General features: G+C 37.9%; 1 protein-coding gene across 1 annotated transcript; it reads right to left on the bottom strand.

The window, feature by feature from the left end:
* Nucleotides 1–1,054: 1,054 nt before the first annotated feature.
* NMU (neuromedin U) lies at nt 1,055–14,436 on the bottom strand. Its single transcript, XM_041458567.1, has 10 exons — nt 14,295–14,436; nt 11,692–11,750; nt 8,363–8,410; nt 8,205–8,264; nt 7,627–7,656; nt 7,468–7,518; nt 5,389–5,463; nt 3,200–3,253; nt 1,837–1,876; nt 1,055–1,241 (listed from the first exon to the last, which is right to left on the bottom strand). Exons 1-9 carry the CDS (start codon nt 14,434–14,436, stop codon nt 1,841–1,843), a joined length of 555 nt encoding a protein of 184 aa, XP_041314501.1. The 3' UTR covers nt 1,055–1,241; nt 1,837–1,840.
* Between the last annotated feature and the right edge of the window lie 13,199 nt (nt 14,437–27,635).

Raw genomic sequence — 27,635 nt, forward strand, 5'->3', positions numbered from 1 at the left:
ACTATACAGGAAAATACAGAAATACAGGGATTGATTGCCACTAATAATTCAAAATGGTAATCTTCCTTACACTGACTGGCTTTTTTATGAAATTGTGTAAGTTAGTTATCTGTACATGTTAGATGTCATACCACTTGTCACTATCTGCATTGTATGTTTAATTCAGAATACTTTTTAAAATAACCAAGTGAAAATAATTAAAATTAAACCATGAATCTTGAACAATTTTTTTTTTATAAGAAGTGTTAATTATTAAAATGCAGAGCAAAAATAAGTGGACAAGAAGAGGAAAAGGTCTTCTCAATTTGGCTTCCTCTGAGGCCTTAATTTTTCCAACTACATTCTCAAGTGCAGAAGCAGGAGTAGTAATGCTGAGGCCAATTCAAACCATGACCAGCCAATACAATGTTAAAAACTTTAGCCCACTTCTAAACTGAGTCATAGAACCACAGAATGGTTTGGGTTGGAAGGGACTTAAAAGATTATCTGGTTCTGAGTGATTAGTTACTTTCAATATATAAAAACCTCAACAAAATAATTTAACACAATTTTGTTGTGAAAATAAACTTGGAGATATGAGCTGGGAAGACTGTGCTTCTGAGTAGAGTTTTCCTTCAGTCTCCATCAAAAGCATTTGAGTTTTCAAGTGAATTGTGATCCCAGTTGCAATTAAGTCTTCTTCTAAATAAGAACCATAGTGCATCTGCATTCTTAATAGCTAAAAAGCATGCCATTATATTTTAGTTGAATCAAAGTCACAATATTTCTTCAAAATGTACAACTTGTTCAAGTTCCTTTTATTAAGGGAAAAGGGATTCTCATCTTTTTTTTTTTCAGATGGTGAAACACACAAATCACAATGTATTCTGGAAAAAATACAGTAGTCTTGATTGCAAACATTCTCATTAAAACAACTGTCTGGCTGAGGGCCTTTATTTAGAAGAGAAAATTTGCTTAACAGGGTTGTTAGAGGCAATGTCTGTTGCGTGCAAGCACCGACTCTTTTACAGTTGAATTACATGTGGTTGTAAACATCATAACACTAGGAAACAAATAATTTTAATATGCTTTTAATATAATCAAGATAGTAAAGACCTTCTTAACAGAATCTGGTTTAAGAATATTTACATTTGAGTGATTTCTAATTGTACATTAATAACGAATAATTATTGTAAGGAAAACAGTATGTCCATGTACTCAGCATTCCTGCAGTTTTAGTTCTAAGTCAGGAATCTATAATCCTGAAAGATAAGATAGAGCATTAGCTGTTGATGTAACTCTAAATTGATATAAGACTTAAAAATGATGGCAGAATAAAATACATTAGAAAATGCATAGTATTAGTCTACATTTTTACATCTCTCCAAATAGTTGCAGGCACTGAAAATAAATCCTGAAGTTTGCACTCAGTTTCAGTGTGAGTTTTTTAACTTTGTGAGATTAGGGAATTACCTTCAGGATGTCAGTTTACTTCTTAGCATTCTTTTGACAAGTAGTTGACTCAGTTCTTTCTTAGATTGACTTGTCATCATCAGTACTTTCCAAATTGTTTAAAAACGTGGGATATTTTCCAATTCTTGCTGCCTGAAACACCTCTGTGCTGTCTGTTCTGGGAACTGAATACCTACAGCTTCTTTTCACTTCATCTGAAGGTAAGTGTAATTAACACATCTAAGTGTATTTAACACATCTGGGAAAAATTTGTGGGTGGAAATCTAAGCTGATTACACAGTTAAAGGCTTTCTGAGACAATTCTCAACAAAAATATTGTGGTCTATTTGGATAAAAATGAACTAATTTACATGTAGGTCATGATCAAAAGCATGAAATAAATACCTCCTCAGCGAAAACCCACTGATCTCCTTCCATTACGTGGCTGAAAGACAAATATTCAGTAAGTTATGTATTCTGTAAAACTGACAGAACTTAGTAACAAAGCCCCAAACAACTTGGTGTGTATAGAAATTTGTGAATGTCTCAGTAGTGTCATTGTGATTATTGTCAAAAATAGACCTAAGATAAGTTATTGTTTAATCTGTATCTACCTCTGGAGGATAATTACACACTAAAATTTACTGCATATCAATTGAAGAATGAATTTTCTATCTTGTATGATTTTATAAGGGGGAGAAAGCCATAAGAAGTGACTTCAAGAGATTGTTAATCCTTATTCTTTTTGCATTTTCTTAAAATGTGCTTTCTGATTGTTGCAATTATTGCACTATAAGTGGGTTTGTTGCTATTAATAAACAATTACATATCACTCTCAATTATTTTCTTTTTAGACTGTATTCTTTGATATAGACAAGGACTTTCTTTTCACTGTGGTCTTTTTCAGAAATATGTTGCACTAGTGAGGGACTTGATACAACTTCTACTAAAGCTGATAAAAAATTTGTTCCTGGGTTTAATAAGGATTTGTTTTTTACTCTGGAAGCATTAATGCACCAATGTTAATATTACCCATAACTTGGGCCTGTCATAACAACTCTAAGGATCCAAGCCTGATACAAAAGAAATGTAACTATACAAATCTGTGGTCTTTTTGTTTGAATTATAGAATAATTTAGTTTACAAAAAGGCCTTTAGGATCATTGAGTACAACCCTAGCCACATTTTTATTTAAAGCCATCAGCCACTTTCCTATTTAAGTAGAAATGGCAGAAAGTCTGACTTGCCACCTTCTCAATTTTGCTAATGGTGTAAAAGATGAACACAGTAGATTCTCACAAGAATTTCTGTATCTAGTTTCTTACCTTACTGGTCAAAACAGAAGGAAAATGGCAAAGTCAGACCTAGCACAATGTGTAAGCATGGAATCGTATTTATATCATGTGCAAACATACCCTGCTGAACAGTGCTTTAGGAAGATTTCCCAAGATGCCATATTTTCTAGAACTTTCTCTGACAAATAGATCCTAAATAACCAATGACTTCTTAAGGCATAGAATGGTATCATGTATACACAAACCTAGGAATATGATTTTTAAAAAATGCCCACAATGCCTTTATTTTAATACAAGGAAATTTCAGGAGCAGACCTGGAGATGTCCTGTAGGGTGGAATGGTCTAACTGAGAAAAGTATCCTTAATCACAGTAATTCTTTATGTAATAATATCTCTTTTTTTTTTCTTTTTTTTTTTTTTTTTAACTCTCACCACAAAACAAAAGGAAAAAAAATAATCAAACAAACCATACCCTGTAGAAGAAGTAGCCTCTGCTTTGAATCACTCCAGGTCCTTGAAGTTCTTCCTGAGGAAAAAAGTATTTTAAATTACATCTGCAGCTGTAAATTAATACATACAGAGAGGTTGTTTATGTATATATAAAAAATATTTCTTCAGTACTACATACAGACACATCATTTACTCCTTGAATGCTTTATGTGCATTTCCCCATGTCAGTAACACAATGTTTATGTTGTCATGTAGAAATGGAAGAGAACATATGAATGGAGCTGAATTCCGCCCAAAGTTTAAGATCAGCTCAGATTGCTTCTGAATGGTACTAGAAATGAGGAACAGCCTTTGCCTCGTTTTCCAGGGCTTACTACCCAGGCACAAGAAGAGTGTCTTCATGAGAGCAGTTTCTACAGATAGAGTTGCTTTTTGCATCTTGCAGGAGGACAAAAATACAAAGTTTAAATATCAAAAATACTTGAGCTTCTCCCAGGAATGAGACCCCAGATTGTTCCCAAAGATGTGCCATAACCACCCCTCTCACATTAACTCCTAAAGAGCAGTGCATGTGATAGTCTATACTGCACACAGGGTGAAACAGCTGCCTAGTGATCCATATAGCAAGGAGGCTAAGAAATTATGAAGAAAATAGAAATTCTCTCTAAATGTAACAAGTACAAAGCATGAGCTATCCAGCTGCTTTAATGAGACCTTCATGATTAGAGAACACATAAGCTTAATCACAGTGTTTTATTTGCTTCTGTTGGTATCAGAGAGGAGTGATGTGTCTGTCCTGCAGGTGGGGAGACAGTAAACTTGAGAAGCAAAACAGTCTTATTGTTATGCTTACCAGAACATTAAAATGAGATGGCTTTTATTTAGCAATGAGTGTATTTCTCAACTAAAAACTGGGGTGCTGTGATCTCTTGGGTAAATATCATAATGTGAAGTGTCACAGAAAGGAATCACACCATGCTCTCTTCTAATGCTGTGAGAATTGTGTAAAACAGGATGACTCCCATCATTTCCAAACTACAGAAGTAGATTCAATCCAGGGAAGCTTTCAAAGGAAGTAGATTTTAAACTATACATAATTTCTGAGTCTTGATTTTAATTCTGACTTCAATTCATCATATATAGCATTGTATTAAGTTTCTTACTGTACATAAAACATCTGTATGATTTTTATTTCTATTGTTCTTCCCATTCTAGCATTATCTGTGTTTGAAATACTTATCTTGGATTTATAATCTGATCACTACTATAATTTTTTATATTTCAAAAGGGTAAAATTTTTTCTGTACATTGTCATTTGAGTCCTATGGTATTCATATGTATTTTTTCTACTTTTTCTATTCAATGTGTGAAAAAAACTGAAAACAGGAACAAAATACGGAGCTGTTGCAAGATTAAGAAATTCATCCAGAACAGAAAAGTAATCAAGAGTAAAATTACTAGTGAGAAATTGTGATTTTTGTTAATGTCCTTTTCCTCTTAGAACCAGACCCTCCTTAAACATTACATGTTCTTGTTTGAGTTCATGTCAGAAGTTTGGTATTAGTAAACAGATGAAGCTAACAATCTGTCATTTTTGTAACACCCACCTTCTAAATTTCTAAGGGTTTGGAGATGTTAAAAAAAAGAAAAACCTGCCATAATAAACATGCAAGTTTATTCACAAACCTGCATGTATATATGTACACAGAAAAATATGTATTCATGAAGATGTACGATTACTTAGAGTTTTATTTTAATGCCTGTCCTCTAGATGGTATTTTGCTCAGTCTCTTATATTGAATAGCCAAGATAATGCTTGAGTCTTCTTTCTTAGATCATATCCTATGAGGCAGGCTGTAGCTCAAGAGGAATCAAAGCTGTGAAAAAATCTGGAGCTGTTTTAAATTGGGGAGAAAGAATGAATTTAATAGAGCATGTTTCCTCCTTCACTCATCCACCTTTTCAGTTCCTTATCTAGTCAGGGAGAGAGGTGGCTGTGTTTATGTACAGCAGGTTCTGTTTTTCTTCCCAATATGAGGAAGAAAAACGATCAGCAGCAAGATAACCCTTCCTGAAGCACATTCTGTGACACTGAGATTTGGGCAGTCCAACCAAAATATATAAGCAGAAAGGTCTACAAGGGCATTTTTAGAAAAGCTAATGAATCACAAAGTGTAAGAACACAAGCATGCAGAGTTTCAGTTTACATACGTCCAGTTTGTATCTCTTCAGTCTTCTCTCATTAAGGTGAGGAACGAGTTGCAGTAAAGGATGCAGGACAGATGACTGAGAGGACACGAACACACACACAGTGAAATTTGGGCCTTATGATGCAAAAAAAGTCTCTTTCTGCAGTATTGACTCATGGACCAAACATGCACCAATAAAGGACTAAAGACTGAGAAACTGATTAATTGAAAAACTTTTTTTTTTTAACATTTTGACTTGACAACAAACAGGAATCAACATTTATAGTTACACTACACGGAATGATAGAGGGAAAATGTATGTATCCTCATCTTTACTAACTGAAAGTTCAGAACTATTTACAGACTCCTGGAATTATTCAAACTTTGTTCAGTCTCTGTGAGTGGTACTGAGAATATTTCCATACAGTATTCCTACTAAAACGTCTAGAAATTTCTATTATGGAAGTTAGCAGCTTCCACCTCTGTTGTACTGAGAAGTTCATTTTACTTCAAAATAAATGGCAAAAAAAAAATTATTTTTTTGCTAAAGAACAGTGTACAGTAGAAATCCATTCTCAAGGGACATTTGTAACCATGGCACTGGTCACTCTATCTAAGCTCCAGGCATGAAATTCCTTGTGTTCAACAAGACTTTAAGCTTGCAGACAGCCTAAGTATGCACAGTGGCATTGTGTGCAGCCTAAATACTCACCCTGGAAAAACACAACTACGTCAGATTTTGGAGAGAGGTCCACAGGAAGAAATAAAATGTAAAAAACCCGTGTTCCATTAACCAATTTAAACCTTCAACACATATAAATGGAATTTTATAAACAATGCATTTTTGCTATAATACTTCTTGTAAAAGTAATGCAATTAAGAGAACTGTAAGACATGGAGTAACCAGAGTTACCAAAGTGTTATTGTACTTAATAGGTAAAAAGAACTTATTTGTAACCAATTTTGCTGCCTAAGGTAGGCAATATGGGATCATAATACCTACAAAAAGTAGGAATCTGATGTGATTGAAGTAGTTAATGAACATCCCAGCTGTCCACTTGGGCTCTGTCTTGCAGCCAGTGGAGACAGCTTATAAAGCTGAGGAATGATGACCTAAGTTGCTATCCCTGAGAATGGCTAGAAAATTGTCATCTGAACAGCTAAACCAAAAGTGAGGAAGTGGTAATCTCTGGGAGCAGCAGCAAAGGTATTCAGGATGGTGATGCAGTGGAATGCAGTAACCTTTTAAGCATGAGCAGCAGCAGAAATAGCTCATTTCACTGTGCCTTAATTATCATTAAAGCCTCCAAAACAGCTGTAGCATGAAAACATTGACACCAATATGAGCAATGTCACCTTCTAGGAAATACACCACATATTTCTGGAGAAATGTAAAGAACAAGGCAAAAATGGACATTGGCATGTAAGAATGATTTTTCAGAAACAAGAAAATATGAATACATTTAACTCTCTCAAAATCCCATGATGCATAGATGCACAGAGATAACAGAGTACACTTGCATTTCAAAAGCCAGAATGGATCACATACTTGGCTTGTTGGTTTATGGGAACACTTTTCGAGCAACTATTCTTGGCCATGGTTTAAACTATATTTTTCATTCAAAATATAATCCAAAGTCCAAGTGAGACTTAAATACTATTTTGCCTCTATATATTTATGACATGCACAAATGAATTAATGCAGTTTAATTAAAAATTAATAAAAATGCTTTCAAGAGTATCTAATAGTTATGGTCATGTTCTCAGGTCCTGCAAGTCCACATTGTACCACTGCATGTGCTATGTTCCAATACCTGAAAAAAGTATTTGATCTCATTATTAAAATTTGAAACTGCAAGATTAAGATTGAGTTAGGATTCCATGAATGTTTGGTTGAGTTTGTTAGATTTTTTTTTCCACGCCTGTACAGTACTGATCATCCTCTCCTATATTATAAAAACACCTTCTGTATTGTAAACATGCAGCTCCCAGTCCTGAGCTTGCTATACAGTTGCAGAGACTACTGCAAAAAGGAATATTGCCTTGGTTTTGTATACAAGCACACATGTACTCACTCATAAGGAGGTGCTATGCCACTTACCATGATGTCTGAGTTGCCCGAGTCATGAGTCTTAGAATAATGAAATAAGAACTGTTTGAAAAAAATTAAAAGTGGGGTTTTACTACAAAGCAGGGCAAGGGTTTTATTATTTTCTTGCCTTTTTTTAGTGTGATTGTAGGACATATATAGACATCTTACCCTTTTGGTGTTGTCTTTCTCATCTAAACCCTGTGGGAATAATAGTTGGTAGAAAGGCTTTTATTCATTAAAATAAAAAGAACAATTGATAATTTTGATTAAATACATAATCTTTTCAGCACAGGGTTGAAATATCCTTCCTTGGCAGATGTATTGTATGTCTTTGCTTATCAATCTAACTAATCATTTCAAACTCTGTAGAGAGCATTGATTACTGTGTGCTAGTAGAGTTAGATGTGTTTAGCAGATGTTCCCTTGTTCATCCCCTTTACTTAGGAGATTTACTCTCCTAAGTAAGTCTCTTTGTCTGTTGAGAATTCATAGTTTTTCTAATCTAGAGCAATAAAAACACCTAACACTTTGTACTCAACCTGGAGATAATTTTCCAAACATTGATGTATCTCTTGTCTTTACAAGGTGTTACATTCTGGCACATGGCACATTTCAGAGTAAAAACTGATAGAAGTACTTCCAGTGCTGAACGACACTTTCCATTCTGGGTCCTCAGAATTCATTGTAGACAATGGCACAGTGAGAGATCAGGCTTCAAAAATGCTAAGCAGTCTTTTGTGTGTTACCTGTGGTTTCTGGAGAAATCCCACGATCAAAAAACAAAGTTCTTCCAGTGTACTGGATACCTAATGTGAAGAAAACAGGAACTCAGGTATCACACTTCCAATTCTACTAAATATAATAAACAGTATCCAAATAGTAGAGTTACATCTGTCTGACTCACCTGAGGCTGAGAATCTGTGGACAGGTAAGCAGAACATGCATCTTCTATCTGTAAGAGTTCACATGTTGGTTTTTTTTTAGGAAGTCAGAGTAATAAAAACAAGTGAAATACGCATATTTTCAGAAAAAGGTGAGTGCAGCTTATGGCATGGCAAGCTTGCCTACTGTAAGGCATCCTTATAGGTCCATTCATTAAATACCTTGCATTCAAAGGGGGAAAGGGCCCTAATCACATAAAAAAAAAGAAAACAACAACAACAAACCTATACTTGCTTGATCTGAACAAGCATAGGAATCTGTGACTCTTATTCCATACCCAGCACATACCCCTTTTTACTGCAAACTTCTCAGACTAAGTCATATTTTAAGTTATGATTGTAAGCATCCTGGGCATAAACTATGAACTTGAATCTCTTCTGCCATATCTTTGAATTATACAAAACTGTGAAGAAAGTAACAAAACTAAGGCAAGGGATTAAAGGATCAATCTTCAAACAGAACTCTTTCAATGGGATTATGGCATCCCTATAGGTTTATGACACATGCACGCCTTGAGTGATTATGATATGTGCTGGCACATCTTATGCACACCACTCAATTTGTGCCAGAAGTTTCCTAAACACTGTGTGAAGCGCCACTACTGTTTGTCTTCACCAGTCTTTTCAAAGCTGTCTTCATTCCCTGCTGTCATGATCTTTGCTTGGAAGAAGTACCAAAGAAGTGATTCCTACCCATCCTCTCCCTATGGTTCATAACCTTGTATTAATTACATCCTCCTTCTGTCTCTTTTCCAAGATGAAAGAATAATGTAATACTGACAAATTTTTAGTGGAGTTATTAACAAAGAAGGAATAAGAAATGGAATAAATTTATTTCAGTTCAAAGAAATAATATTACCAGCGCTGAAAGCTCAAAGAACTCTGTAAGGAAAAGTCTTCAGCACTGCAACTGAAGTTGCACAGTTTCAAAAAAATGGCAAAAAGCAACTTAAAATTCTATTAAATAACTTCAAAGTTGTATCATAGTAACCTCCATCAGTATATGCTAATTTTTCCATGTAATATTTGGTAGTGGTAGATGAAAAAAAAAAACCCTTTACCACTCATGTTGTTCACAGGCTGCATAAAAAATATAGTGGTTTTGGGTTTTTTTTTTTTTTTTTTTTGATAGAGAAGGCAATGCAATTGTTCTTGCAAATTTTTATAGAGAAAAAACCTAAGTGACACACATTAGCAAAGAAAACATTAAAGGAAAAAAGAAATTAGAAAAAAATAATGATTATCTGAGCACTTCAGGACAGGAGATGATTCATTTCTCCAGAGACAATCTGTGAGAAAGCATTAGCAGATATAGTGGGAAAACTATTAGCTCACAGGATTCCCTTTTCAAATAGGTTTTGTTGGTAGCACATCCTCTCTGTTCTCTTTTTCCTTCATCTTGCACGTGTTTGAGTGTATTAGTTCAGCTTCACTACTTTCAGAGTGAGAAAGTATAAAGGAGAAATTCAGCAATGAATGAGATAGAAGCTGAAGTTATCTTGGAAGCTTATGTTTAAAAAAAGCGCTGTTTCCTCTTGGGGATTTTTTGTGCTGGGTTTTATTTGTTTATTTACTTGACACAGAGAACTACCATAACTCAGTAGCAGAACAAGCCAGTGACTGCTTTGTGTTCAACACAATTGTATCTTTCAGCTAAAACCTTTGCAGACAAAGCAAGGACAGAGGAAAAGTCACCATTTCTGTTAATTCTGTTAATTCCTTTAAAAAAAAAAATTAGCATGCATCTTCTCCGAAATTTTCTCTCCTGTTTCAGAAATGTGGCATGAGGGTAGAAGATTGAAAGTTGCTTGGGATTGGTTAATTAACATAAAGAAACAAAAGGAAGTAAGAGACAAGTAATGAAACAAAATACTTAGTGACAAAGTTCTCAAATTATTTATAAACTCAGACCCATTCCTGGAGCATACTAGGTTTATTTAGAGGCAGGGATTCTCCTGAATGGTCCACTAGTAAAGTAGCAAAGAGGGAAGAATTATTACTTGCACTTTATGAAACCCCGGTGACCTAGTGTGATGAGTAATTAGGTTGATTTAGGATCTATAACTATATATCTAATTCTCTTTCTCTAGACCCTTTCCAGTCCAGTATAATTCTAGTTCTAATGGTAAGTTTTATATTGCTTCTGTTTCAAAATTTTACAAAATTTAGTGTCTTATGCATACTGTTTTCTTCATTGAAATCAACAAGACCTTTGTCTTGGTTTCCAGGCACCACAGGGACAAATCTTACAGCTAGCATATCTTATCAAGACACACAGAAATGTATTAAAGAGCTTTTTAAATCCAGGATGTAAATAACTCATTTTCAAATACTCCTTATAGTTATCAGGATCTTACTTCCCAAGAGACCATTTTTTCCCGGATGATAAGCATCCCTAGGGTTCACTCTAGTGCCAGTAGAATAGGCTAGGTTTTGAGTCACCATGTCCAATATGAACTGTGGGGAGATGACAGTAAGCAGAATGCTCCTGTAATGGTCTCAGTAAGAAGAAATTTACTCTCTGCATCTGCCCCCCTGATGAGTCACTTATTTTCCAATCTTATCAAAAGCTACTAAATTAAATGTCAACACAATAGTTGACAGTTGCAGCAACACCAGGGCATGCAAGTTGCAGGATAAACCCTCTCCACATGTTACACCCTGCCACTCCATCTGTTCCAAAAGGGCAGGGAAGAGCCTGTGTTAACACATGCGTCACACTCCAGAGTCAAAACAAACGTTAATTTCAGAGATGAGAGTGGAAGTTATGATACCAATCAGTAGCCAAATGTTAGAGGGGCTAATTGACACAGTACACTGTCCTTTCCCTAGTAAATTGAGAGGCTAGGATAGGATTGAACAGTGTCCGAGCCTTGTGTGCAGAGTACAGGATGCAAGAAGCAAGACTGAATGAGTTGAAACAATTCCTGAGTATCATGTAGAGACTATAAAGCTACCAGATGTGAGGGACACTGTGATGCTTCCAGAGACAGTGTCTGCCTGGTCATTGGCAGTTATCAAACATAGCTCTCCACTGAGACAAGACAATCTCTTCTCAGAATGACGTCTCAGCACTTAGTCCCAACATCCTCTTGAAGCAACTGTTCAAAATACCTGGAAAATTAGATATTTCACCTCTTTGCTGATGCCAGGATAGGAGACATACAGGAAGACATACTGGAAGAAGACACAGCTGAACTCTGTGCAAGAGAAACACTGGATAGTGAGGTGGAACTGTAGCAAGGATGGGCACAGAAGAATGGAAGGATACCACATGGCAGATGATGCTTACCTCTTTCAACAGCTGCAAATCCTCATCTGGTTCGAGTTCTTGGGACGGCATTGGTGCACCTGGAAGCACAAACCATGCTTAGCAATGCTGTTCAGCAAAGGTCATTTGTGTAAGCATCCCATGTCAGACAGACCTAGCTCAACTATTAACTGCAAAGGCCGAGAGCTGCTTGGTCCAAGGAAGTCTGTGACCCTGGGTGCTCTGTGGTTTGTCTGCTAGTTTTTGCCTGCTCTCTTTCAGCAACACAGTAGGATGCCTTATCACATGTTCATAGCATGTATGGACACTCACATGTCTAAACAATAAACAGTGTGGAAGTTACTTAGGTCTCACTGAGACCTGCTCAGAAAATCACATTCCAGTTCCTACAGCCTCGAGTTTTCTGAGAGCTCTGCTCACCTCCAGTGCATGCACTGTGAATTGAGGATCTGGACTCTACTTCTTGCCTTCCTGTGTGCTACAGCTGCAGAATTGAACATGCTCTACGCAATGTACGATTGCATATAAATAGTGCCCGTGATACGAACACGTGGTTTTGACAAGGTGATAGACAGTACATCTGTAACTGGATTTGTTTCCTCTGTCTTGCACATGTGATGGGGAAAAGCTTGTCCTTCAGTAGATTAAATGTGTCCTTAATTACATAATGATGCAGTGAAGATCTATTAACTTGGGGGAGCTCCTTTCTCTATCTCTACCCACCCAGCCTGCAGACATGGAAGTCACTGTCCCAGCATCCCTTCCAGCTCAATGTCCAGAATATCCCTCTTACCACATTGTTATTTTACGTGGCAGTGTATTGTTAGAGTCTCTGTAAATAGCAGAAATGAGCATCACCGAATGGTGAGTACGTCAGACACCACGCAATGCTGTCAGTGAGGGGATGTGCTGTACCTCCCACGGGAGGAGGGAAACTGGTGCTGGACCTCTAGACTTAGATAGAATATCCAGTGAGCAGGGAATAAATGCCATCATGTTATTTGTTTTACATTTACTCCTAATAACAATAATCACAACAGTAGTTAGTTCCAGGCATTTATGGAACGGGATGGATTTCAAAACCACATTTTTGTACTGGCACAGACTTAAGGTGACTAATTATTATGAATGCTTGCTTTGCCCCAAAAAAGAATTAGAGGGGCTCTTAATTTCACACTATATAGATGTGGGATTTAAAAAAAAATGTTTGAGTTGTTCACATAACAAGGGAACTGATTACCAATTATTTGTTTCATTTCAAAGAAAAATGCCAAATAAATTAAAGGTGCTACAGTTGTCTTACGTTGTCTTCTGCTCTTAAATTAGTGTATTCAAACTGGAGTGTTACCTGGGATTAGTATCCTAGTTAAAAGAGTGGAACAGGGCAACATTTCAAATTAGCATACCTTCCCCACCAAAGCATTGCTTCCCTATCTCTGAACACTTCATTCATTTACAGAACAGCACACATAGTGAAACATTAAGGTTTTTTGTAATGTACACAAAATAACCACGGGGGAAAGGGGAAAAGAAAGAAGGTGAGAGAGAGAGGAGGGAGGGGAGAGAGAAGAGAGAGAGAGAGAGAAAAAGAAAGAAAGAAAGAAAGAAAGAAAGAAAGAAAGAAAGAAAGAAAGAAAGAAAGAAAGAAAGAAAGAAAAAGAAAGAAAGAAGCATGTGCTATTGAAGAAAAGAGTCCTATTTAAAGGAAACACGGAGGAGGAATCCTTCTACAAAATCAACATTGTCTACAGCACATTTGGTTTCCTATCCTTCAATTCTGCCATCTTTAAGAAATTCAACTTCTTTCAAGGCAGTAGAATGCCAGATACACAGCCTGGGACTCACATCTTACATCTTCTCTTCCCTCTACTGCATCCCTAAACAAGCTCCTGGCAATCATTTGTGTGAGAACAGAGATGAAATACTGTGTGCCACTGCCCTCCATTGCACTCCTCTTCCTTCCCTCTCCACTTCCACATCTTCAGAACTTATTTTTAACATAATATTAAGTGTGCTGTCATTAGATTTCTTTGGTTAATGATATTAAAAAACCACAGCAAAGCAGAGCATAAACAACTAAAGCAAATCACACAAATCTAATACAAACAAAATAGAAATAGTCCTTGCACAGCATTTTGTAGTGTTACTTTACAAGGTGTAAGCAGCTAATCTACCTGAGGTGTGAAAATAGAGTAGAAAAGAAAGTATGGTCTGTTAAACAGTCTGCTAGATGTTTCACAAGAGCGCCCTGCTACAAAAATAGCAACTTTCAGGATTCCTCACCTGATAAATACTGCTACAGGTTGAAATGACTACCAGAGGGTCCTAATTTGTCCTGCAATTTTGTGACACATGTTGCTTCATGTCTTTTCTTACCTTTTTAAATCAGCGTAAATGATACTTAAAATTAAATCTCTTTCAGCAAAAGCCTATTCCCCAAGTTGCTGGAGTGTTTTGCTAGGACAGAGTAATCCTGCCGGGATACGGGAAGAAGCCCCCAGACCAGTGCCCGGAGCCGTGCCCAGTAGCTGTCCCGCAAGGCTGGCAGGCTGCGGGCACCCTGCTCCGCGATAATGGGCACAGCTGGCGGCGCGGGAGGGGACTGCGAGCGGGACGATGCTCACCTTTGCAAGCAGAAATCGAGGAAGCGAGGAGGACGAAGAGGAGCAGCAGCGGGGAGCCGGGCAGCGCCGCGCCGTCCCCGCCCTTCCTGGGGCCGCGCTCGGGGGTGGCCGCGGGGGGCTGCTGGTGGCACACGGGTCCCATGTCCGCCGAGCCGCCGAGCTCCCGGCGCCGCCGCTCTGCCAGCCGCTCTTCTGGGCATGTCCCCTCTCTCTGCCCCAACTTTTTAAATCCCCCGACACGTGGGGCTCCGCAGCCTGGCTCGGGAGGGCTGCCCCGCTCCCCCCGGGGCCGGCGGCTGGTGACTCAGCCCGCTCCGCCCCGGCGCAGCGCCGCTGGAGCCCGCGCTGGGGCGGGGGTGTCCCTGCGAGGCGCAGAGGCGAGGCGCTGGCCAGGCTCCACGCCCTTTGTTAAATCCCCTCCTTAACCAAAAAAATCCGTGTTTTAGTCCCCCGGAGCCGTGCAGGAGCCGCGGTGGCTGGCGCGGCAGGTACCGCTCCCTCAGAGCCGCGGCGCTCGGAGCGCTGAGGCGAGGGCGGCCCAGACACCGTCCCAGCCCGGTGTGCGGGGCAGGAGAGGCGTGATTTAATGCGGGTGAATCGGACCCACTAGCTGATTTGCCCCCAACTAGCTGAACGTGGGAGTAAATCTCGTCGAGCTTGCATGTGGGGGAAGCCGTCGGTGGCTCTGGGGACGGGCCCCTCTGCCTCGGCACCCGCCGACTCTCACTGGATATTCTGGACTCCCCGGCTGCAGGGTGTGACTGCCTCCAGACTTTTCCTGTGCCTCAAACACACACACAATGCCACACCACGAAACAGAACTCAGCGGTATGCTAATATTTTGCAATTAAAATCATAATACTGTGCTTAGCAGGGTATTTTACTTATAGTACAGCTGCAGACCTTAGTCCCAGTTGTTATTTATACCTGTAGATAATGAAAGAATGACTGACATTCTATGACAGGCTCCAGATCTCTCAAGGCGCTTGGGCAGTTTATTCCAGCCATCCCTGAAGCACAGCAAGGTCTGGCTTACCAGAGTGGCTACCCGAGTCTGCCGTTCCTCCTGCTGTCACATCCAACAGGTGATGATCACCCTGCCAAGAGTGAGCAAGAGGCTCAGGCTGGTGCTGACCTGTTCCTCACACCGAGCCCAGCAGCCAGGTCTGACTTTGAAGTGACACATGTCTGACTGTCTCTGCTTTCTCCCCATTTGCTCCGAAGATCCTGTACAGCTGAGGTGCTGCTCCAATGCTACAGAGATGGTTTTTGGATGGGAGATCCCAGTTTACAGTCTATCTTTATGATTTGTTTTCCCTTCTTTTTACATTCACTCATATTTTTTCTCTTGGTTGGTTTTTTTTTTTTTTTTTTTTTTTTTTTTTTTTTTTTTTTTTTTCCCCTAAGGAAGTTAGTACATCACAGTCCAGCAATGAGACAATAGCGTAAAAGGATTGTAATTTTCCAAAACAACTTGCAGTTCTTTTTTACCATTTCATTTGGGTTTTGACTGGGGGCTAAATAGTATGTGGTGGAGTAAATCTGCCTGACAAGAGCAGTGGCTGTTACTGTGAAACAAAGCAAAACTTTGATTTACAGCCATAGTCTTGGTGCCTGCTCTTTGCCTTCACCTTTACCACATGTATGTGAAACAAAATGGGCTCTTCCACCCTGGACACTTTGATAGACAATCAAAATTGCAAAAGCTTTGCCAAGCAGCATGCTAAGATGCTGTAAAATTCTTTTAGTAATAGGAGCATCTTCTTTATCAGATTCAGTAGCAAAGCTTTCCTTTATATGTCTAGGGACAGAGCTAATCCTCATGTCAATGGAGAGCCACTTATCAGACCAGTATATAAACTGAAGAAGCCTGTATTTTGTATGTGTTATTGTATTTATATCTACCTAATTAAAAGGGCTTTTTTTTTTAAACAGTCTTAATTGAGGGATTGTATTTAGTTCTGGTTTTTCACTAATAAAAGCAGAACACATTTATTTGAAGAAATTACCATAAATAAGGAGTCATTAGTGCTGAAAGGTGTCTCCCTAATCTATCTTGATTCAACTGCATGAATCAGTGTCCCAAGCTTTAGCCTAAGGAAAGATTTAATTTGTTATGCATTTTAATTATTACAGTCTTGTTAAATATTTAATAGGTGGTGAAATAAAATAAATTGCAATCTATTATTAATTGAGCGCTGGACACCTGTAAATATTTTGCACCTGTTGAATGGTGCAGAGTGTTTTAAGGATACTGAAAAAATATACGTCTTGAATTAAACTTTAGTTTCAGGTAAAAGGGTTCTGATTAGCGCAGAAGCTGCATGTTTGCACAGTGGAAACAGAAAAATTTTGGAGAGCCCACTTGCACAAAAACTTATCAGGAGATTTTAAAGATTATGAGAAAAAATTTCCAGGTAGAAAATTTCTGGCCTTCCATTTACCATTAAAAAACAATTAATCTGATATTTCTCTCTTGCTTGGATTTGTATTGCTTGAAAATCCTTCATCTGAAATGTGAATTTTGTTTTCAGCAGATTCCTACTAATGGACAAAAGCAGTAGCCATTACACATTCGATCCTATTTGTGCCAAGTTCTACAGTGTCTGAATCCTAAGGCTACACTCCTCCAGTACTTCCAACCCAGTATGAACTCCATTTCATTTTAGACTATGCCTTTTTACTAAAAGCATCTGTGTAGTTTTGCATTTCCTGATACCTGGGTAAGGTAATCTGATTTGGGCGTAGTTATCCTCCTCCTTGTAATATACTAGAAAGAACAATGTAACTTCTAACAAAAACGTACATTTGCACTAAGCTCAGACTATATATTATACCAAGATAATATTTCCACTGAAATTGGTGCAGATTTTGACAGAGCAGGTTCACCAAGCTTGAATCTGAGTTTATAGGAAGCATGTATGGTTTATGACAGTCATCTTTATTCAAGGAACTCACTGAAATTCAAGTAAGCATTCTTGTAAATAGGAGAAAAAATACATCTTTCTCTATTGCATCTGGTTTTGTTTTGTTTAATAGCTTGCTGAAATTAATGTTACACTATTGCAGGAACAAAACACATCCTCATTAACCGAATAGCTTGGAGGATGTTTTGGATGCTGTAATTAGCTTCTTTGAAATATTTATGTTCTTCCTAATGTTGCTTGAATAAATGTTAATTATGGCTAGTGGAAAGGAAATCAAAGAGCTGAGTATGTGGAACCATCATCTTCTCTGTCTGTGCAGAGGCAGGGTCAGGAGTGCGTCACTGGATCCACTCGCTGCATACGCGCGCACGCTGCCTGTGGAGAGGTCAATGCATGCTGCCTTTTCTACGACTTTAATTTAATAAAAACTATGAGAAATCATCCCTCCTACATCTGAATGCAAGCACTAACAGTGCTTTTATCCATACTGTGCTTTCTTCACCAAAATATTCCAAACTTACTGGAGAGTGCTTGGAATGGCTCTGTGTGTGCAAGCATGATGATGTTTCCCACAACTTCAGATGGGTCCATTAATAACTTGTTAATCCTTCTGTACAATGGGCAAGTTGTTTACATGGATTTTGTTCTTACGTGTTTATGTTCTAGAGAATTAAATTTTGTGTAGGGAAGTCTCAAAATCAAATTAATGGCTGCTCAGATACTGTGCTCCTTCAAGGAGCACACTCCTTCTTCTTTTATTGCTAATAATGAATAAAGAGTTTGTGTCAGAACAGAAAAAAGATCCATAAAGAAAAGTCACTGGAGTCTCAGTTCAAGAATAAGCATCTCTAAATGGGCTTTTATTACAGTGTTGTCCTAACACAGGGATAATCACTCAGTAGTAGTCTTTAGGGATGTCTCTCTACAAATAGAAAGCAAACAACAAAACCCAAGTCATACTGGGCATGATAGACTCTGTATTTTCTCAAAAAATTCCTTTTTTATTTTATCTAAGATGATGCCTCAGCTCTTCCTTTATGAATAAGTAAAACATAAATGACCCTCTAATGAACTAGATCTTGCCTGAACTACTGGAAATGAGGACAGAAAACCCAGCCCCTGTGCTATGAGAGACTCCACTAGGGAACAGTGGTGGGACTGATTTCAGCAAGTGTTCAGGGCTCTCTTCAAGAGTTACAGAATATTTTGCATTAAAAATTCCTTGTGTAAAAGACAGATGACTGAACCCTTTAATGACTGAAGAAAATCTGATGACAGTAACTAAATTCAGGAAAAATGTGATTATCTTTCCAAATGGTGGCTACCTGTGAATACCCAGAAGAAATGTGTAATTTTTATGGACTTGAGTTTGTTTTAGAAATGGAACAGGTCACAGATGATAAACCTTTCTCCACCAAACTCACACCATTTTCCATATTTTCCACCAGCATTCACTATTTATTCTATACAAACATAGCACTATAAACAGAAGAGATTATTGTTTTATGAAGTCCTGATGATTGTAAAAAAAATTAATTTCTGTTCAAAGGATAGCGATAATTATCTACTATAATTACTATGTAAGAAGTATGGTTGGATGAATGTTTTTGAAAAATGCTACTCCTCAAGATACTCTCATCTCACTTTTCTCTCCTCAGTATTGCTTTCAGTATCTACAGGTTTTATTAACTAAAAAGACCTTAAGCAAGAAAATAGAGGAGTGAAGGTAGATGAGTAAGGACACTTAGAAAATGTAATTTTGTCTTCCACACCCCTGTGAGATGAGTTGGTTTTACAATGCAATTATTTCTCTTGTAGAGAAAACCCCATATCATGACCTCACAATGATTTTGTGTAATTTTTTCACAATATGCACATAAATCCAGCAGAAAGGAAGGAATCCTGAAAATTTAGTTTATAAGGTTCATATTTTGCCAAAAGTTTTGAATTGTCATTGGCTGCAGAAAAAAGAAATAAAATAATCCTGGGCTAAATTTGGTACACTGTCTAAACTCTGGTACTTCACCAAAGGTTTCCTCCCAGCTTCCTAGTGAGGTACAACTAATGCCAGATGCAGGAAATTTCTTTCCATGGATGCAACATGTAAGCACTTCTTTGAAAATTTGAAGGAGAAGACCATAAGGAAATAATTTGGAAGAATGGACTAAAATCCTCTGAGTGTCTTCCAGTTTGAATAATTCAGAGATTCTCAGCCCAAACTGTGAAGCAATGGGATCCCAGTGGTCTGTTGTTTGTCCTGTTTATCTGCTCACTGTCTTCCTAAGACCAGAGCACTTGGCTCATGTCAGATTTACTTAGAAATCGTATTTATTAATAGAGCAGAAAGCTGAAGAAAATTCATAGATATTATGTCAAAATAGTAATGAACAAAAACCCAATTCTACCAATTCCTTCATTCTTATCCCAGCACCACAAAGCTGCTCTTACTGTGGGTTAATCAGCAAGGCACCTTACTGTGCAGGATATTATTTCTGTACAGAGCCTGCAACAATTTATTTTTTTCATTGTACCAACCACTGAATGCAGAAGAATGCCAAAACCCACCAGTAGAGTCTTTGCCCTCAAAACTCAAGAAATTTATCTTTTCTTTTAGGGTTTTGGAGTCTATCATAAGGAGGGGTTTGTAAGGTGTCTTACCTGTCTAATCTGAGACACCATGATCAGATGTGAACTTTTTAACAGCTTTACAATAATAAACTCCAACTTAGGAAATACTAAAACCTTTTCTACACACCACATTCTTTATTATCTTAGAAATGAAATAGTTTTCTGTGCAGATTTATCAAATATATCACTGATGATCAGTTCAGCATCCTTGCCCATTCCTTCCAGATTTTGTTGAAAACCCTCTCATTATAAATCTGGCTGCTCATAGTACATGATGGGTCATGCAGTTACTTCCAGGAAAAACTGAAGGTGACTTTCCGTATAAAAATGCTGTGTATCAGAAAGAAACATTTGCAAATGATGAATAATACAGGTTATTATTACTACTATGAGTGGCAGCTCTCCCCATAACAGCAAATAAAACCCAACTTTCTGCACCACTCTTGCACTCTCCATCTCAAATGACAGCCCTGGAGTGAGTAGAATCATTATTTCTTATTCTTATAATGGAAGTGAGCCCACAAGGGTTATAAAAAGTACTGTAACTTAATACTTTAACATACTGCAATAGGTTAAAAATGGATTAATGCCAGGAGAAAGACATGGTTTTGGTTTTGGAGGATTTTTTAAATACACTTAGAAGTTTAGGACAAAGTAGTTTTAATTGTCTTTAAGCAGGAGCCTGACACTGTCATATTCTTCAGGGGAAAATCAGTCTACACTTATGAGATTTTCATTCCTAAATTCTTCTAATTCTGATTTCATATTGCTGTCTTCCCAGACAAAAGAACTCTTCAAACATACACATCATCTATGAAAAACCTCCAGTTTTACCGATAACATGAGATTTTTAAAACCCGATTATTTGTTTCTGTTGGTGAATATGATCAATGAACGCTGCAGATATCAAATATGACAGAACAACTGCAATAAAATGACAAAGTTGGGAAGTCCAGTAAATATAATAAATCAATTCAAGAAGTTCATGCTTAAAAATACAGAAATATTTTTCAGATGGGCTGAAAACTGACATCGTCTTTGAAAAGAAAAATGATCAGCCTAAAGCACAGCTCCTAAAATGGAAGAAGGCTGAAATACATAATAATGCATAATAGGCAAAAATATATACTATGTCAAATTGTGTCTTTTCTTGAGGAGATATGATGAAATTATCAGAAAGGATTATTTAACAAATATTACTAGAAAGGAGGTTGTGCAGGGGTTAAAAGGGCTAGACCACACTTCTCTCTCATTTCAGTGATAAATGATAGTTTATCATTTCTGCGTGCATTGGAACAAGCAGGGGTTAAAAGGGCTAGACCACACTTCTCTCTCCAGAAGATATTTTATCATTTCTGCGTGCATTGGAACAGAGGGGACATGTAAAGGTTATTTTCAGACTCACCCTGGGCTGAGCATATTTTTGTAGAATAATGTAATGTAGTCCTTCCCAGGTGAAAAGAGAATGCAAAGCACTCTTAAATCAAAATGAAAACTGCATACAACTTTTCTGCAATAAGAAAATTGGGGCAGAAAACAACAAACTCTTTCAGTCAGGCCCAAATCTACTTTTGATTTACATTCTGGAGATGCCAGCATTAAAGACACTTCCCTTTGAGATTACAGCATTAAAGAGATTTCCCTTTGAGATTAAAGTCCTCAGTGCTGTGCTTCTGAGTAACAACCACCATAAAAAGGCCTAAGAATTTCAGTCAGGCAACTTCCAACTAACATATGCAGTCTGAAATCTATTTATACTCATTAAGGAACCAAAATTGCTTTACAACAATTTTTGACATTTAAAGTTAACATGATTTAAGGTTTAAACAAAACAAAGTTTGCCTGAGCTTGAATCACCATACAAATTAGTGGGATGCTTGAAAACAGAGGTTCAAATCCTAACAGCACTCAGTGACACATAATCCTGGGGGATTTGTCCTTTCTGGGCAGTCTTGTAATAACACAGAGGACATGGGCAGCCATCAGCTCCATCAGGAGTGACCATGAGCTGATGCTTCTGAGCTCTGCTTTTGCCAGGCTTGTTTTCACTGTGGCAGATTTTTACTGACAGGTCAGCTGCATCTCATTACTCCAAGGAGTCATGCTTCAGGAAGTGAACACCTTGAAATGTCATAACCTTTCCCTGACAAGAAAAAATGTCACCAAAGAAAACACATTAGAAGTGAAAGACAGAGACCGGGAATCACAACTAATGAAAACACATTTATTGCACTCTAATACAATAAAAGACTTTGAAATGGAAATACAATTTCCACTTGAATGGCAGGTATGGAGTACATACAATGGTTTATCAGTCTGTCAGTCCCTTGTGAAAGAGCATCTATTGCTGGTTTGTCATATGTGAAGCAGAGAATTAATGGAGCTACACTAACTTTAAACTGAGACCGAGCCAATCGGTCTCATATTAACATATTCTGTTCTGGAAATTTTTCTTCTAAAGCTACAGCTGCAGTGTATGTCAAGGTTGGAGAGCTAACATTTCACTAGACATTTTGCTAGACATACATGACCTGACAGGTCCTGGTGTTAGTTCCTTGTGACAAATGCTCTGAATCTAGAGACAGCTTCTGATTTTTGAAAATATTAAAAGGAAAAAAAATGCAGGTGCTCTGTTGGCATGAACCACACTGTTATGCTAAGGACAGGTTTCAGGGGACTTGTCACACTAGCTGAAGTTTAGTTCCAGATAATCTTACTGCCTGGTGGCTTAGGGCTGAACTCTGTATGTAATAATCTATGCAGAGTTTTACTCTGTATTTATATACAATATTTAATGTTGTATATAGAATTTTTGTATCTTTTTTTTTTTTTTTTGGTAGAACAGATATTTTGAAGAACTTTGTACATAGAATATTACACAATATTCTGTGCTGCATATAGAGGTTTTTCTCCATCTTCCTCCCAAATAGCAGCAGAAATTTTGGAGCTGATACAGCAAAGCAATGAAGTGTCAGTATTGTCTTTCCACAGTGTCCAGCACCAGCTCTGACACCTTAAACTGGAATTTACAGTATGTGACTCAAAGCTGAACAAAGTCCTGAGCACGTATGTGAGGGCAAGGGCAGCCACAGGGTGAACTGCCCTGTATTATGAAATCAGCTTTTCATCATGCAGTCATCATCATGTGCAGGATCATGAAACATGATAACCCAAACTCAAATGAAAAGTATTATTTTTCACTGATGAAAGTGAAATCCCACAGAAATTCCATGGAAATATTCCCCAGTCTAATTGCCCAGACTGCTTCTGTTATCAGTGAAGAACACAATGCCATGCCCTGCTTCCTTTTCTCGACTGTGTTCCTCTGAGACTTCATGGGCATTTTCCAGTGCCATGCACAAAAATATTTGTGCAGGATAGTACTTCTGCAGGAAGAGATACTTGAAGATATTAACCACTCCTGGTGTCCCCAAGAAGGAAGGTAAAACAGAGTATGTGTTACCTACTTTTCCCAAAAACAGAGAACAGAGCTAGAAATTATTCATCAAAGGCCAACAAGGACAGCCAGTAAGCTTTGAATGCCTTGTCTTGGTTTCAAGATGTGGAAGCTTATACCCTTCCCCTATCAATGACAAGAGAAGACCATGAACCACCACACACACTCTATGTTACTTAGCTATAACAAACAGGCAGGCAAAAAAAAGGAACAAAGGATCAAAACTTCCTTCCTTCCTTCCTTCCTTCCTTCCTTCCTTCCTTCCTTCCTTCCTTCCTTCCTTCCTTCCTTCCTTCCCCTGGGACAAGGCTCTGTACACATTCAGGAGGCTCCTACATGGGAATGGGGAGCTCACTCCTCTTTTTGCTGTATCCAAGAAGGTTTGAAGGGCAGGAGCACTGATGACAAACTCCCTGTAACAGATGCCCTGGTTGCCTGTGCAGAATGACTGATCACCAGTGTTTGCAATTTCCCCCTTTCAGATGGTGTGATTTCATGACTTTCTGTCTTAATCTTCTGGCCTGTTTTGGGGCTGAAGTGGCAATTTTTCTGTCTTTTTAAAGTTTGATTGAGAAGTGGGAGTTGGGATATAATCTTCCACAAAAATTAACACACACCAGACATTTTGAATTGATTCAAATCACAGTGCACATTTCCAGATTAAAGATCTGAAAAATTGTAAATATCTCTGTGTATTAGACAGACTGAGTCTTTCCTAGCTGAAGGACACTTATAGGCTTAATTCCATATACTGTGGGTGACTCATTTTTCCTCCTTTTTAAAATCTGACCTGGTTACTGTCATAAAGCAGCTGTAATATATGTGTTATGCCTGTGCAACAGGTAGAGTACCTAAAACTAAGAATACTGTTTTATGATACATTTATTGTTTGAAAATTATGTTTTACTTTGATTTTTATTTTTTCCCACCTTTTCCGCTATTTTGGCAGTTTCCCTTTCTGCAGCCCCAAACATACAAGTTTTCTCTTTGGGATTCCTTGATATGTCTCCAGCTATGTGTGGTTCTTTGACGTGTCCACAACTACAGCCTCTGTACCTGCAAACCATTTCACTTGCAGGGTAGGTAGAAGATCTAAGAGATTTTTTTTAGCCTCTATGTCTCTTTCAGTTTACCAGTTCTGATTCATCCTGAATTACAATACACAGAACTGCTTAAGGAAAGATCTTTGAGACTGAGACCAACAGTTAACCCAGCACTAAACCATGTCTCTGAGTGCCACATCTACACGGCTTGTAAATACCCCCGGGGATCTTGACTCCATCACTTCCCTGGGCAGCCTGCTCCAGTGCTCAGAAACACTTTCAGTGGAGAAACTCTCCCTAATTCTGAATCTAAACCCCCCACAATGGGCATTACATAAGCATTTTCACCATTCACTATCTGAGTACAAACTTTGTTTAGAAAAAAAAGTCTTAGAAATAAGTGTACCCAGGAAGCATGAAAAATTATGTAAAAGCTCTAACAAATCTGTTGCTTTCTCACTGTCTCTAATGACTTCTAAGTATTTCTTCATCTTGCAGTGACAATGTAAAAGCACAACTTTCTTCTTTTGCTGCTGCAGACATATGGGGTGATCAGGTTACTTGTACATCATCCCCATCCCACAAAAAAAAAAAAAAAAAAAAAAAAAAAAAAAAAAAAAAAAAAAAGTTGAAAAATAATGTCCCTGAAGTCACCTGATACTAAAAGTCAAGCATGAGTTGACGTCTCTTCTCTGGGCAGATCTAAGTCTTTGAAATGTCTTTTATAAGGGCTGCAACCTTTTCCACTGTGGCTCTCCTTTTCTGAATTGCTTGATGTTCCTCGCGTTGTCAAGGAGACAGTGGGATGATTGCAGTCCAAATCCCAGGAACTCGAACATAATTCTGTGTTCCAGCCATTTAAAAAGCAGTAGGCTTGTGATGTAGGAGTTTAAAATGAGCTTTTATACTTCAGTTGTATTTTCAGATATGTAACACCTGTGGGGACTAATGGTTGGAAATTGGGGTTATAACAATATGTATTCAAATAATGTTCAAGAAGTGTGAGCTCTTGATTTCAATCTACAGAAACACCACATACACCTATTACAGGCCAGTTTTTTTTCTTTCACATTCTCAAGATACTCCTAAGGAAGCAAGTCAGTGAACTTTTAAAAATGTGTCTGATTAATTTTTTTATTGCTTATACCTTAAAAAAATTTTTTTTAATTTTTTTTTTTAATTTTACTAAAACCAAATGAATTTTAAGAAAGGGAAATCACTTTTGGGAAGGAGAAATATGAGATATCCTTGGGTTTTTTTCCAAACTTGTGACCTTGAATTAATTTTACACATTTCCTTGCTGCAGCCTCCAATCATTCCATTCCATCAGGGGGATGTAGGAAAGCCTCAGCAATTTGTTCATCTTTACTGGTGAAATAACTGATAACACAGTCTCCAGCTGCATCAAGGGAAATATAGGTTGGATAGTAGGAAAAAGTTTTTCACTGAAAGAGTGATGACCTGACTGATGGCTTGCCCGGGGAGGTGGTGGAGTCACCACCCCTGGATGTGTTTAAAAAAAGATTGATGTGGCACTCAGTGCCATGGTTTAGTTGAGGTGTTAGGGCATGGGTTGGACTCAATGATCTTTAAGGTCTCTTCCAACCTAATCATTCTGTGAATTCTGTGAATAAATGTTAAGAATAGAATAAATGAATAAATGTTGAGAAAAGAAAGAACACAGGTTTTAGGTAAGAATGTTTAAAACAGCAGAGTGTGAAAATCTCTCACTTCAAGAAGGCTGCATTATTATTGAAAACAAAAACGTTATAATAAGAAAAAACTTGAGCCATTAGTCTAAATTTATGCATGGAGTCAGTGTGGATACCCCAATATCTGTTTTTTCCATCTTTATACCAGATCCAAATGTAGTCCAGCGTCGAAGCAAAAGTGGTGATTTTTTAATACTGCCAAGTAATCTTGCACTTTCACACCAGATCATTTTCAAGGACATCAATTGACATGATGCCAGGTACATGAGACAATGCTCTGGACTGCAGAAACTTGATTTTGAAAAATGGAACTAAAATCCATAGGTACATGGAATGCTAGCAATAGAAATTTAGCATAGAGAGAGATGAAGCATTAGGATTAAAGGAGTAAATTTGTTGTTAAAAAAACAGTGGAGTCCAACATCAGCAACTGTTTTCTGCATAAGAAAACAGTGGCAGATGAAGTTGCACAGTAAGTCCCCCTCCTTCTCACTGCTAAGAAATTAACTGCTTTTGCTGGTCACCAGGACAAGACCAAGATGTACCAGCTCCTGTGCAGCAGGGATTAGGTCACCACGCTGCTCTCCTGGTACCTTGGTGCTTCGGGAGATACTTCATGCTCATCAGCTTGTGAATGGGGGCACTGGAGGACCTCAACCCCCACTGCCTATGTCATGATGAGAGAAGATTCTTCAAAGATGTGTAATTCTGTGTTGCCTGGACAGCTTCCCTTGGTCTCCCGCAAACCTTGCTTTTCTTCTTCTTTCTGACTAAATGTCAGAAAATTATATCCTGCAAGACTTCATGCTGGCTTTCAGTTAATTTCCAAGGAAAGGAAAAGTACATGTGCCTTACCTTGATTAGTTAGGAGAAGATTTATAAAGCAGGTATGGCAGCACAAGCACTGAAGTGACTGTCAATATGCCTGCCTGTAGGATTTAGCAGTACTAATAGTGGATCTAAATAGAAATAATACCAATTTCCAGCCTGCTTTGAATTTGTTTATTTAATGATATCAACAACACACATTTAAATGTTAGTAATAACCCATTAACATTTTAAACTATTTAAGTTCTTGGTACTGGAACTGCAGAACACTAAAGAACAGCTCAAAACTATAATTATGAGTCCTCAGACTAATGTTCTCCCCTTTTATGACACTCAACCAAACTGCTAAATATTTAACAATGTAATGAGTAGGAGTGTAGGATGGGCCAATTTAATTCCTCTTTACTTGGTTGAGATGGCTCTTTTGTTATCCTGTGCAAGTGGCGTTAGCAGTCGTGTATCATTAACCAGAATTGTAGATAACAAGTTCATCTGCACGCTACTCCAATAGCCCATTTTCCTACAGCTCTAAAGGCCAAGTTTCTTTCAGACATTTTCCTCAAGTGAGGAACAAAGGTCAGGTTGACTTAAGAACTGTTATTTTCTTAATTTTCTTTGTGATGATTTTTTTTTCCTAGCTAGCTATAGGATTTTTCTCCTATCTAGACAAATACAATTTGTCTTTGAAGATAACTATTATAAACTACCTCCCTGCAACTCGCTGTGCCACAAGCTTCTTACACAAT

The sequence above is a fragment of the Pyrgilauda ruficollis genome, unplaced genomic scaffold, assembly GCF_017590135.1.
Source record: "Pyrgilauda ruficollis isolate IOZ18807 unplaced genomic scaffold, ASM1759013v1 scaffold1, whole genome shotgun sequence".
In the NCBI taxonomy this organism is placed as follows: domain Eukaryota; kingdom Metazoa; phylum Chordata; class Aves; order Passeriformes; family Passeridae; genus Pyrgilauda; species Pyrgilauda ruficollis.